The sequence below is a fragment of the Patagioenas fasciata genome, chromosome 14 (genome assembly GCF_037038585.1).
Source record: "Patagioenas fasciata isolate bPatFas1 chromosome 14, bPatFas1.hap1, whole genome shotgun sequence".
Taxonomy (NCBI): Eukaryota; Metazoa; Chordata; class Aves; order Columbiformes; family Columbidae; genus Patagioenas; species Patagioenas fasciata.
Window position 1 is genome coordinate 10,847,954 of NC_092533.1, and position 13,791 is coordinate 10,861,744.

General features: G+C 39.9%; 1 protein-coding gene across 5 annotated transcripts in view; it reads left to right on the forward strand.

Moving 5' to 3' along the window:
• FSTL4 (follistatin like 4) overlaps nt 1–13,791 on the forward strand; it is a 219,878-nt gene that overhangs the window by 190,351 nt on the left and 15,736 nt on the right. For 4 of the 5 annotated variants that reach the window (XM_071814763.1, XM_065849394.2, XM_071814764.1 and 1 more), the window contains 4 exons: nt 810–930; nt 8,384–8,545; nt 9,541–9,675; nt 11,115–11,141. In XM_071814763.1, coding sequence (XP_071670864.1) covers nt 810–930; nt 8,384–8,545; nt 9,541–9,675; nt 11,115–11,141 — 445 coding nt within the window. The remainder of the gene's footprint in view (nt 1–809; nt 931–8,383; nt 8,546–9,540; nt 9,676–11,114; nt 11,142–13,791) is intronic. The other variant, XM_065849395.2, reaches the window with a different exon arrangement.

Sequence of the window (13,791 nt, forward strand, 5' to 3'; positions counted from 1 at the left end):
GTTTTTTAAACGTATCCTTCTGGGTTTGCTTAGAACTACAAACATTCTGGAGCTGCAGAAGTCTGAATGTTAATGGAGTAACAAGAGAAGCTCCTTCATACACCAATCATTACTGTGGTTCTCTTAACTATAATTTGAAATAATACTCCTAAGCAGGGCACTTGTACAACATATTCAAGTGCCAAAACCTCTCTACTGACTCATATTCTCTCCATCCATAATCAGAAATTGAAGTAGTGCAAGAGCAGATCTGGGAAGATGAAGGGGATAAAGAAAGATGCTTCTCTAGCAGTTACAAATCAAAAGTTTCTTTGAGAGAATGCTTTTTGTCTTTTTCCTTGTCTCCTGCCTAGGATATTGTCTGAGATCGGCGACAAACAGTTTCCATTCTTTCTCATCAAGTCTCAAGGTTACAATGCATTTTCTAAGAACCAGCAGAGATAAAGGAAGCCTTTACCCACCCAGAAGTTAGCATTTTATGCGTCTGAGGTTAACAGGTTGATATTAAATTCCCCTATAAATTAAACAGCTGGAAATTGCCATCTTTTCATGCACAAAGAGCATCTTGTTAGCAACCAGCACAAAAGTTCATGTTCTCAGATGAGTTAGTTTGCTTTACTCTTAAATTGCTGCTCATTTTCTCCCTACACGTTGATTTATGAACTTTAAAACTCACTGTTCAAAATTCAAGCTGTGTTTCCAAGCTGTGATGCTATCAAAACTGCTGAAGAGGTAGTCTTGCTTTGTGTGGTGTTTAAAATATTATTACTAAATAATAAGGCATCTTTCCTGTCTTTTGTTACATACAGGATTTTGGAGAAGATGATTCCCTCTACATCACCAAGGTAACGACTATTCATATGGGCAATTACACCTGTCATGCCTACGGCTATGAAGAGCTGTATCAGACCCACATCCTTCAGGTGAATGGTTAGTAAATGGCATATATGACGATCCATGAAAATGTTCCTGTAAGCAAAGTTGCATGTTAATCTCATTTGCGCAGAGATGTGAAAGGCCGTGCACCAAATTGTCTTTCTACAAGAGTAAAGGCAGCATGGGGTTTGCTCGCTCTTGCTATCACACAGGCAATCAAAAAGAAAGGTACCAAGGGGGGAACATGTATAATTACCTGGGCTTCAGCAGGTATTCTATCAAACAAGCTGTCAGTAACGTTTCCATAGAGTTAAGAGCAGTGTTTCACAGCGTCTCTTGGACTAATGACTACTTTTGTCAACAGCAGTGTTGCTTCAGTAATTTCTTCTTCCAGAAGATAATTTCTGTTGCGTGAAATAGCTCAGCACAGTTAAATAAATACAGTGCAGTGTTTCCAAAACTAGCTATCTAACACTCAGCTATAAATCAGATTATAACCTGGTTGTAGTCAGCTTGGTTCACTGAGAGCTATTTACATTGGGTAAAGATATGGGCCACTGGTTTGCAAAATGAGGGCAAACCATTTTACAGGTGAGAGAATCGCACGGGTCACGCTCCAGCATCCTCATTCCCCTCTGTCCCCTGGACCACACTTGTGCCTGGTAGAACTTATATTCAGGCATTTGCTGTCTTTCTTCTGACCTCAAACTCAGCCATATGGATTTTGTTTAAAATTACATTACCTTAAATCAGCATTTCACTGAGGGACCAGCCCGTGGAGTATCCAGCAGCAAAATCCTTATCCAACTTTAAACCCATATTTACGTGTGCTAATATGACTAGCAGTATCCCCAGAATAGGAGGCAGGGTAACCCATTGCTCACTGTGGGTAGATTTTGACATACTCTGGTATGAAAACATTTTGTTTTACAGGATAATTCAGTAACTTTATTACAGTAGATATATTGTAAAGAAAATTAAGATTTAGTTCTTTCTTCAGACGTGTGCAGACCTCTACAAAGGAGAGAGTAAGAGCATATAGCTACACACAGGTTAGTAGAGAGAGGCTGACATGAAGAGAAACAGTAAAAAGGAATATTTATGCAGTTTAAGAAGCACTGAGGTGGACGTGGGATTTAGGTTTGACTGCAGCTCAGGTCTTTTGCATGTGTGTAACTGCTCCCCACCCACAGCGAGTAACTGGAGGGGAGCATGAAACACCCAGTTGATTTGAATGAAAACTGGCTTAATATTTCTACATAATAATTTGTCATCTTTTGAGACAGTAAACTGTAAAGTCTCGGCAATGTGGATAACTAGGTTGTGCATGCTGCAGCAGGGAAAATAGGTTTCCTTCCTCAAAGTGCTATTTGTTTGATGAATGGCAGTTGAAAGAAAAGCGAGCTAACAACTTAATCCCGTGTATATTACGTGATATATTATGAGGCCTGAATGGAGTTTAGTTGGCAGACAACAATGTAGACTTTATCATCACTGAGAATATAAGGCCCAAAGGCTTTGAAACTGAAACCAGAATGAGAGGAAAGCTAGATGGAGTGTGGGGAGAGGTTGATTTGTTTTGTACTCATGCCTGCCACTTAGATTTAACTTATTGTTGAAAGATCCCATTTTCTTTTTGAATGGAAGTTTCAGACCACAGCTGCATGCAGTTTTTCTTATTAATACCAGAACACTGTTATACAAAAAATCCTAATCCTAATGTTGCTATATAGTGACTAAATACTGAAAAAAATGCCATATGTTCTGTTATTAACCCAGACTTGCTAGAAAACACTGCAGGGTCTAGGAATCTTTGTCTTACAGCATCTGATATTCCCATGTGAGCCATTAGGCTTTGTAAATCCAGGTTTTGTGGTTCTTGATGTGGCTGACTGGCTGCCCACATCACTAAATTCTCTCCTTTTCTGCCTTTGTGGTGGCTTCCTCCAGCAAAGGATGTTGGGGTAACAGCCCCCAAGAGAGGACAACGTTCTTCCCTTCAGATGCCTGGTGGGGTTCCCCAGGCAGAGCCCTGCTCAGGAAATACTTCATGGTTTATACTAACTTAGAGGACAAATTGAGGGATTTCTCTTGACAGGAGTAGAGGGAAGAAGCTGAGCCAAGCTGAACTGAGTGAAGACGCCGGGATTCTAAGTGTAGTTGACGGGCTCTGTTCAGCGCTGGGGATTGTCTCTGTCTGTCAGTATCAAACTAAAAACTCCATCTTCAACATGGGAGGGGTTTTGTTGCTTTTCTGTGTTGGACTAAAACAGTAAGAGAATGTGACAGAACCAAGTCAGCCCAGAACTAACGTGTATCTGCTTGCCTGTTTCCTCCAGGGAGGGACTGATACACTTCGAACATCAAAAACACAGAGTGTTTTATTCTGTGAAAACAATCAGAATTTTGTTTTTTTCTTTTTAATAGAGAAAACTTCAAGTTTCTCTGTTGGGAAAGAGTAGAGAAGGAAGAACCAACTGGAAGTAAAAGGGTTTATCCCAACCCTTCCCAAGCTCACTGTGTCTGTACAGACAGGTCCCAACTTTCAGACTGCAACTCAGTTAATTCAGTGTTTTCAAAGCTCCAGTGTCCTTTGATCCTTTATGTACCACCTGGACCCTGGCTTACTGTTCCACTGAGGCCCATCAGATCAGCGTACAAAATAGTTTCCTCTTGTTGCCTTTTTCTCCTTAAAAGAATCTGATCCTGGTTACGTGCATACTCTTCATATGCTTTTATCCAACATATTGTATTCTCTTTATCTTTCTTTCTCATTTGTGTCTTCAAAACATAAAACTGGCTTGTAACAGCTCCTTGATTAGGTGATATAGAAAATTAGGAAATAAAAGCTTAAATAAAAATATTTGAGACCAATTTTGACAAAAGTTTCTGGGATTTGGAGTTTGGCTTGAATCTCTTCCAGACTGATCAAATTTATCAAAAGTTTCCCCATAGAAAGCCTTGCTTTTATTCCAGTGTATTGTCATGGTTGTTCCTTTTCTTGCCCATGGAAAGTAAATTGACTTCAGTGCAGTCAAATCCTGCTGGAATACGGGCACGTACTTGTATCAGCTGGGTCAGGATATCACAAATAATATGGCCAGATCCAGATGCTCCTTTGGACAAGCAGAAATCGCAAAGACCACCAGATGGATGCTGCAAACCACTGCCTCACATCTTCAGTGTATTTACACGCCTGGCCCTTAAAGTCTTTGGAAGAAAAGAATGTGCTGAAAGACAGCACAAAGTTTCAGAACGAAAAATTCATCTTGTGTGCTGGTATCTTTGATCAGGAGAAGCCAAGAACAGTAGGAAAGTTATGTTCTCTCCTATGTATGGATATTGCTTGGGAAATGTGTACAGCATAGTCTAACTGTATGAAGGAAAAGCCATTTATCATTTTCAAGAGGGAAAGTAGTTGCTGAGGATAAAAAATCTAATAAAATTGCAATCAACTATGAAAATTGGTAGTATGCAAATCAAGAGACTGCTGAGTGTAGGGTAGCGTTTTTCTTGGTCCTCGTGCTCTGGAAAACATCAGCATAAATCAGAATGTTGTCTTCCTTGAAAACAGTTTTTAAAAGCTGTTTGATCCTGGGCCCAATTATAAGGCTCCAATAGGACAAATTTTCCAGTAACAGATGTTTTAAACACAGATGTTTTGTTAATATGACTTTTCAAGAGAAAACAGATAAGGCTGAAAACTTCTTTCAAATCATAAATGGAAAGAATAAAACATCTCAAGTAAATGATTAATCTGTTAATTATTACTAAGCCCTGGAGTAGATATGTCCTGTAGCAGCGATGTATGTCTCTGGTGTTTGATACTGCCATCTGTGCTCATCGTGTACTTTATCACCTGAGCTGTTTTATTGTAAGGAATTGGTCTGCTCACAAGTAAGGTGTATTAATACTACTCGTTATGCAGTAGTAGGCAATCTACCCAATCTCTTACTTGTTTGAATACCTCTTTTTTCCACTTTGCTTAAGATAATAGCATTTTTATATTGCCTTTGGCTGCAGACACAGTAATGGTTATCAACGATATATACACCAAGGGAAATAGCAAAGGATAATCCATATAGTCCAAAGTCTGGCACCGAAATCTTTGCAAGTTTAAAGCGAAATGTGCTTACTTGGAATGTACTAATTTGTAGCAGGGGCAATCAAAATGAATTCTGCAGTTTGCTGTTATCACAAGGCAGTTGCCTGCAATAATTCACCTGTGCAATGAATTATGTAAGACAAGGGAGAAGAAACAAAGAGTTTAAAAATCAAAGGAGCAGGAAAATTATAAGAGAGCAGGAACGGAGGTGCAACACATATTTTTGTAGGTGAACGAAAGCAGTTTCCTTGTTAAACACTCTGGAAAAGATACCTTACTATAATTCCAAGTTAAGCTAATTTTCATGCTGAACATGGACTCAGTGTCAAAGACCCCTGAGCTACCTTTTGCAATATAAACCTATTATGTTTTCAGCTCTTCGAGTAATATATGTCGAACTCTCACATGCAGACTAACATGGTATGAGACAAGTAAACTCTGTTTTATGTAGGAGCGCCCTGTGTCCGGGGAGCGTGATCGTTGTGGCAGGCATTGGGAGGGTTGATGTGAGCACCCATGCACAGAGGAAAGCCTAAAGCAAACTATTGACAGAAAATACCAGCCCACACTGGTTTTGAAAGCATTAAATAGGTGATGTCCGAGATGGGCTCTATCTCCATTAAGAGCTGGTGAGTGAGAAAAAAACCACTAGACTCAGAGTAAAATTGCTCTGGTATCTTTGGCCATTTGAGATGTGTTAGAGAAAGACTTGAGCCCAGGTTGGGGCATCTCCGTCTCTCCAGGAGGTAACCTGTCAGGAGCAGAGCTCTGCACAGGGCACAGGACCTCACTGGCTTTGCTCCAGACTTGGTTTTCATGCAGCCAGGTGCAAACACGGGCACACAGGTCATAGAATCATAGAATCATTTTGGTTGGAAGAGACCCTTAACATCATCTGGTCCAATCATAACCTAACTCTGGCACTGAACCGTGTCCCTAAGACCCTCATGTAGATATCTTCTAAACCCCTCCAGGGATGGTGGCTCCACCACTTCCCTGGACAGCCTGTTCCAGTGTTTCACAACCCTTTCCATGAAGAAATGTTTCCTAAGTCTTTCTGCAAAAGGCTGGGGCAGGCAAACCCCCAGGCAGGAAGGGGTCAGCATCAGGGGACTGGAAGAGGCAGGTTCTGCCATCTGTACAATTAGGAAAGTACCTGGGGATGTTAACTACTAAATGTCAGTCGAGTTCGCCAGGATTTGGGCATCTGTCCTGCTTGGGTATTGCAGGTTTTTTCTTATGCATTTGTAGGAGACAAACCACCTCTCCTTTAGGAGTCTGAATAAATCACATAGGCTTTCAATGGAGCTCAGTTCCTAAATCATTTTGTTCTAAAAATGTTACTAGTAGCAGGAAAATCATAGGTGAGACAAGCATTGAGTGCAGGACCTTCATAAAATTCTGTCAAAGTGGACAAAAATTACTGTCTTTATCCCATCATGCCTGAAGCCACTGACTCAGAGAAATTTAAATTAATTTTCCAGGGTACAGGCAGAATCATGAGCTTTCGACTCTCAGTCTTATTCCCCTGAATTGCTTGGGCACTGTCCCTTAAATAAAGGCAGGGATGGCTGTGACAGCTGCCAGCCGTTTCCAGCAGCAGATCTTCCTTTGCTCTCCTTCTGCTTGATCTGCCACCTCCTGAAGTCGAGCTGAACCCTGACAGTGACAGGGGGGAGAAAAGATAAGAAGTTAGGAAATGCTTTCATTTAGAATTTGCAAACTCAATATAATAAAACAAACCTTGTCTTTTTTTGGTAGCCTCCTGATTAAAAAGCTCTTTTACATGGTTTTATACTCACTACCCTGTGTCTCTCAACACATTTTCTTCTCAGGTAAAGGGAATATAAGACAAAGAAGTAAGCCCACATGTCCAGGGCAGAGGTGAAGTTTAAAGCCATTTGGTTCCTAGAAGTTCCCATTTTTTTGGCTCCAGTTGCCCCTAGGCATTTCCTCCCAGATTACACGTGAACAATCTTCTGCTTTTAAAGCTGTAAAAACCAAGTAGACTTGAGGGCTTTCTGTTGTGGCAGATTTCCGTCCAAGCTGATGACTCAGCTCTGGTTAATACCTGGCAGCTGGTAGGTAAGACAGACGTAAAATACACCTCTCTCTGCTAAGGCCCATAAAAAATAAAAATAGAAAGATGGAAAGTATATGCTAGTGAATATGATTATTTAAACTATCCCCATATGGATATATAGACACGTAGCAAGCTACAGATTTCATTTTATTCTAAAGCAACTGCTAAGTCAATTTAATTTTGCCAATCATGGAGCCTGATGATGGACTGTATAAAAACACAGCAGTGAGTTAGGTACCTTAAGCCAGTGATTTCCAGTGGAAGTTTTTTTATTGACTCATTCAGGCTTTCTAAAAAAACCCACAAATTTTCCTCAGTCCTTCACTCGTTCTAGCAGAGGTTACTCATCTTCCTTGAGGAAGAAGTTGGGTCTCCACATATCGCATTTGACTCTGACCGTGGCTTTCCAAAACTGTACCCCATTCAACATTTACATTGTGAGTCCCAAAATTTCCTAATCTGGTAGAAAATTTGTCCACTTGATTATGAAACATAGCAGTCCATGACCACCCTCCAAATGCCATCAGCCATAATACAGCACATCCTTTTTTTAGGTGAAAGGAAGGAGAGTCCTGTTGATTTTTTTTCACTGATATTGCAATATTGCCAATTCTCTTTGAACAATGTGAGAAAATTGTTAAGAAATAGTTAACGGGTGATATTAAGCCTTGTTGATTTGAGCAATGAAGGCAACATGATTGAAAATCAATGAACTTGTCTGAAATTGTAGTATAATTAGTAGTTCTACTAATTGAGTGTGTTGAATAGTTCAGAGGGGCCTTCCTGAAGCAAGGTAAGTCACATTTTGAAAGCCTCTCTGAAGAGAAGTAATTTATAGACATTTTATTTGTTCAGAATAACAGGTAGTGAATGTGCAGGCAATTTCCTGATGTATTTTTAATTAAAATGTTAAATAATATGCTACTTCTAATAGACAAAAACTCCCAGTTCCTTCCTTACTAGATTCAGTGAAGGTCTGGAGTTTATACTTTAATTTTTAAATGTGGGAGTACCCGCCTTAGGTTTTAATCCAACTTTACTGAAGTTCAGTCAGTAACAATGAAAGCAAGCAAGGACAGTCTAAATACAACATCACATATTGGGATTGCTCCCTGGTATCCATTTATTAATTTACTCTTTTCTATTATTATTTTCTATTTTATGCCCCCAAAGTTGATCTGTAGAAAAGCCATTAACTGTAGCTTGCGCTGGAAGCTGGCGCATTGCTCACATCCCCAGACCAGACCCTCCTCTCGAGCCACAGACACGGGCAGAACCTGATGGGGACTTTAAAGTCGCCAATTCCTTGTTTCCCGCAGTGCCACCAGTGATCCGCGTCTACCCTGAAACGCAAGCGCAGGAGCCCGGCGTGTCAGCGAGCCTCAAATGTCACGCCGAAGGCATCCCTAATCCCCGAATTACCTGGCTGAAGAACGGCATTGATATCATGCCAAAACTATCCAAACAACTGACGCTCCTAGGTAAGAACAGAATTTTGATTAATTAAACTATTGTAGACAGGGATTAAGGAGGATTATTTTTCACTTTAAACCAGAAGTTCTTGTACTTTCACTAAGCCCCAGTTGTTGGAAATCGTGTTACAAAACCCCTGTTCTTTCTTTTTATCTTTCTCTCCTGTGAATTTCTGGGGAAATACAGTATTGATTGATATAAGTGGTAACGGCATTCTGTTAAAAGAACATGTGCCTGGTTCTCCATTGCCTCATCTTTTGTGTACAGCTGTGTAAATCAGAAGAGAAATGCATTAAATTATTTGTTGAGGTATAAGCACTCCATTGGAGGCAATCAGCTGAGAATCAGGCTGCAGCTCACCCGCCTCTGCAGAGGGATTCAGGCTCTTGCTCCTGTTGGTCCTTGTTCAAATGAGGGTGCCACAGACACAATGAAAGGCAAACTTATTTATTTTCAGTTTTCTGTGTAAAAATTATTTAAAATCTCCCCACACCCCCCCGGGTCTGGCTGTGGTGTATTGCAGCCCTCAAACAGTGCTGGCAACGCAGAAATCCCAGCGTGGTTGGGTGCGATATCTCAAAATCTTCTGAGGGTTTTAGACAACAGTCCCACTCCAGAACCCCAAATGATAGGAAGAACTGTAGAGGGACCCCTCCCAAACCCAAGTTTTTGGCGATCTGATGAAAAACCGCTTGCAAAATTGAAGTTGTTTTTCTCCACTTTTTTTTTAACAAGAAGAAACAAATTAAATGTAATTTATTGTTTGCACTTGGGGTTGTTCTTTGTTCGTTTCTGGCGCAGAGTGTGTATGTGCTAATGGAAAGAAGCAAAATATCAGCTCTCACGAGAATCCCCGAAATTCCTCTAGTTATGTATGGGGAAATATTGTGCAGTGAAGCCACCCTGTTGAGCCATTGCCAGGCAACTGCAGCAATGTAAGGCAATTAAGGGCAGTAAAAGCAATTAGCAGCAGTGAGGAACACTGTGCGTGTCTTTCTTACAGCAAATGGAAGTGAACTTCATATCAGTAGCGTTCGGTATGAAGACACCGGTGCCTATACCTGCATTGCTAAAAATGAGGTGGGAGTGGATGAAGACATATCTTCACTTTTCATAGAAGATTCGGCAAGAAAGACCCGTAAGTTTAATTTTCCATGCATTTACTTATTTAAAGTGTATTTAGATGTAACAATATACATGCAATTTGATAGTTCAGTCCATTGCATGCCGTGTGTTGGACTCATAAGATAATGACAATTTTGTCTGTGCTTTGATCAGAGGGTTGGATACTGTTCTGGGGAGGAATCAGGTGGGGAAGGTAAAAATCTTGTCATCCAGGACGATGGTGCCTTTCATGTGCCAGAAGTGTACGGGGTGTGGGGCAGTTAACATCTTTACTACGCTAACAAATTGGTGATAGTTTTAAAAATAAAAGAATCCAAACCCTAATATTTTGTTGAATTATATGCAGTTTCAGAAGATAAATTTCACCAATTTCTGTACAAGACCTCTTTTAAAGCCAGTTTCAAGACTACATTCTCAAATCTTTAGGTGCTTGAAAAATGCTTTGATTGAATTATGTATTTTATCAGTATTTACATCACTACCTAGCAAAATAGGTTTCCCTGGGTGTGAAATTAGCTTCATTTCAAAGACAAATGTTCTCCTAGCCATTCTTAGCTGCCTGTCTCCCGCAGGAGTGCAGCAGTGTTATCTCGACCACAGTGCTCCCGAAACAAAATTAATGAAGGTGATTAGTTGCCCAGTGGAAAAGCTCCCACAGGCCTGATCCTTCCTAATTCCACTGTCTTAACCACTTGGGAGATCTCCCGGGTTCATGGTGATACTAAAAGGCTAGGTGCAAATGGGATTTTTGCTACTTTTTCTGGCTGTTAATGTAAAGCAAGAATTGAAAATGAAGTTAGCCGTAAATACGCACTCTCGTGGCAATTCTTTGGAAAATATATTCTATTCCACATTAGATTTATGTGCTCTTGTTAATATCGGTTGTTTCTCTTGAATACTTGAGCAAGGGAAATTACAGTATGTTGGGAAATAATAGGATGTACCTCAAAGAGAAATTCAAATGCGGATGTGCTTTTAGAGAGTATTTGAATCCTAAAAGAAAGTGTAGTTGCATGAAATTCCAAGAAGAAATGCAGCAAAGTGTGTCGCTGCTGTAACTGCCAGCCTCGGGCTTCTGAAAGATGTCAGGTTTGCTTATTGTACAGAAAATCACAGCCTGTACCATACGTCCAGTTACATTCGAAGGTAACATCATCTCTTTAGTAAGACTTTGATCTTTGCACAGGCTAAAGTTGACTTCATTTCAGTGAGGATTTTTCCCATGTCAGAGTTTCAGAATTGTCTCTGAAAGGAGCAAATGTATTTAGAACTATCTGTCTTTCCTGTTATTTTATTTGAATGAATGTTGAAGAGTTTTCACAAATTAAACAGTTCATGTGAACATGAGTATTAATTCAGTTACTTGCTGCAATGAAAATTTTGACATTGTTTTATTGTTTTTTTTTCTTTTCTTGATTATTTTCTGGCTTTCCCAATTTTCTGATGCTGCAGTTGCAAACATACTGTGGCGAGAGGAAGGTACTGCAGTAAAGTTCTTTTGTCGTAGTGATAATGTGCTTGTCTGCTTTAATAATTCCATGATGGGCCATTCTGCACTGACCTGCCACTAACTCTATCAACCTTCACAGTTACCAGATTAAGTACAGACTATACATTTAAAAGCTAAATTATTCAAATAAGAGATGTCATGCTCATAATATAAATTGTACCTATAACTTCTTACATTTTCCTTCTATGAAATACCAGGTGATTGTAAAATATATAAAAATGTGAATTTTATATAAACTGCCACCAGTGCAAGTAGCCAGAGATTCTCAAGCTGCATTAACAATTGCACAAGTGTCAAAAGTCCTCCCAAATTACCATAATTGAACAAGTAAGGCATAAATTCAATACACTGCATTTTTAAACAAGTAATTCAGGCTCTTCCTCCTCAGTAGCACATATTGATGTTTACTAGGTGAGCAACAGAAATTGTGTTCTTGACTGTACAGAAAAAAAAAACCAAAAAACAACACAAACCCACAACAGGTTTTGCTTCCCTCTATCCTTTAAATCGATGCAGGGTAAAGGTTGTCCTATTTCTCCTTGTTTTAATTGGCAGTTAAGATCTCTAGTTTGATCAAATTTATAGTGTGCCCTGCACAAGGTCAACTTCTGTGTATCTTGGAAGGCAAATTAGAAAAAAAAATCCTAAACAGCTAATTAACTCAAAAATATTATGGAGGCGCTTGAAATGAAAAGATATTTGATTCTGTGCATGATCATGCTGTCATAATTTCCCGAACACCCAGTAAGATGCGTCATGCAGAGGCCCAAGGAGCTCTGGAGCAGCTCACCCATCTGCCTCAGTAGATCTGGTACCCAGTGCACAGCCGGGGACCTCCCGGCACCAGGCGCTGCAAGCAGGATCTCCGCTCACTGGAGGAAGGTTCTTGGGTTGAAAACCAGGCATAAGGCAGTTCTTGTATCTGTCAGTTGCATAAGAGGAAACTGTGTCCTTCTAGCCTTGTGGGGAAGGTCTCTTGTGCTTCATGCCCTTTGTTTGGAGCTTTCTGCTTCGCTGTGGCTTGGCCCAAAGGATTGGAGGAGCACAGGGAAAGTGCCAGCCCTTAGTGACTGGTGCTACCTTGTCCTGGTGCGTACTTCTTGTCCCGCTGTTGTAGATGTGTGCACACAGCAAATGCAGCCCCTTGGAGGTCACGAGGCATGGGGCAGCCACATAAGACGGTTCTCCAGCACTTAGTCCGAAATGTGCCACCTGCAAGTGCCTGCTGCACTCTTAACTGCTAATGTTCCTGTAAATGGCATTATGGGCACTAAGAATTGCCATTTCCCATCTGCCTCAAAGTGAAAACTCTAGTGCATCTAATCAGTCCAGCATCATCTGCGTGGTGCTACATGACTCTTCATGTACTGCATCCCCTATGCTCCTTTTTAAAGAAAGTACTTGGATAACTCTACCAGATGTAGAAGCATAGTAATATTTAAAGAACAGCTAAGAAGTTGGTTGCAGAAAGTCTTATTATAATTCTGCTAGACATTATGGACTTGCTGCTTGTCAACCTTGCACATTTGAAATAAAAGTGTGAGCAATGTACAGGGAAAACATGGGCAGTAAATGCAGATGTACTATTGATGTTCCTAAACAGTTTGCTATCTTTAGAGCAGGTTTATTCCCCTGCCTGTGTTGTTCTATAGTACTTGATCAGCACATTTTTTTTAGACAAAGAATCCATCGAACATACTTTAGTATGTGGAATCTTGACACAGAGAAAACTGGAAGAGAGGAATGATATTTTGTTTTTACATTTGAACATATCCTTTCAATTCTGTTAAAATGAAAACTTATGTGTAAGTAGCAATATTATCAAATGGATTGGTAGACTAGAGCTCTTTTAAAATGATCACATCCTCATGCCCACAAGGTCTGTAGTAACTAAAGCTATCGGGACCATGCCTAGACAGAATATTGCGTAGAACAAGCTTTTTTCTGCAAGTCCAAGTTTTAACACAAGTACTTGGTCTTTTTTAAAAGTGTATCAGTCTGTTCTCAAAACCTTTCACAAATCATTCACAAGTAAAACCTCGAGAAATGAGTGCACATAGCATGGCCAGCCATTAAACATGGACCTGGAAGCACATGCAGTATTTACTCAATGTACAAACTACTTTTTAATTGTCTACAAAAAATACTATGAGTAGCCCAAATGTGAGCTAGAGATTTTTTTCATACCAGTGTTCATTTTTGCAGTGAGTGTTGTTTTTTATCATGCCAGTGGGCAACCATCAGTTCATATAATTCATATAATGCATGCACTTAAAAGCTGAAAGCCTTTTTGTTACCAAATTAAAGTTCTAAAATGCTTCCAAGCATTTAGATTAAATTGAGGAAAATTATTGGAGTATCAGAAGAGAATATTCCACGGTGACACATTTTACTTTTTATATCAAAGGAGGGAAATACAAATGTGCACTCAGATGGAGATTGTATTCCTCAAAGAAAGAAAACTCTTCTAGTCATTAACTGTCCTCCTGAAGTGTTTAAAAAACTAAACATTTTAGAGTCCACTTCATCTGCAATGTTTCAGATTAGAACAGTTCTGTTTAGGAGACCCTCCCCGTTCTTCCTGGCGTTTTGGGGTTTGTGTTTGTTTTTTTTTTTGGT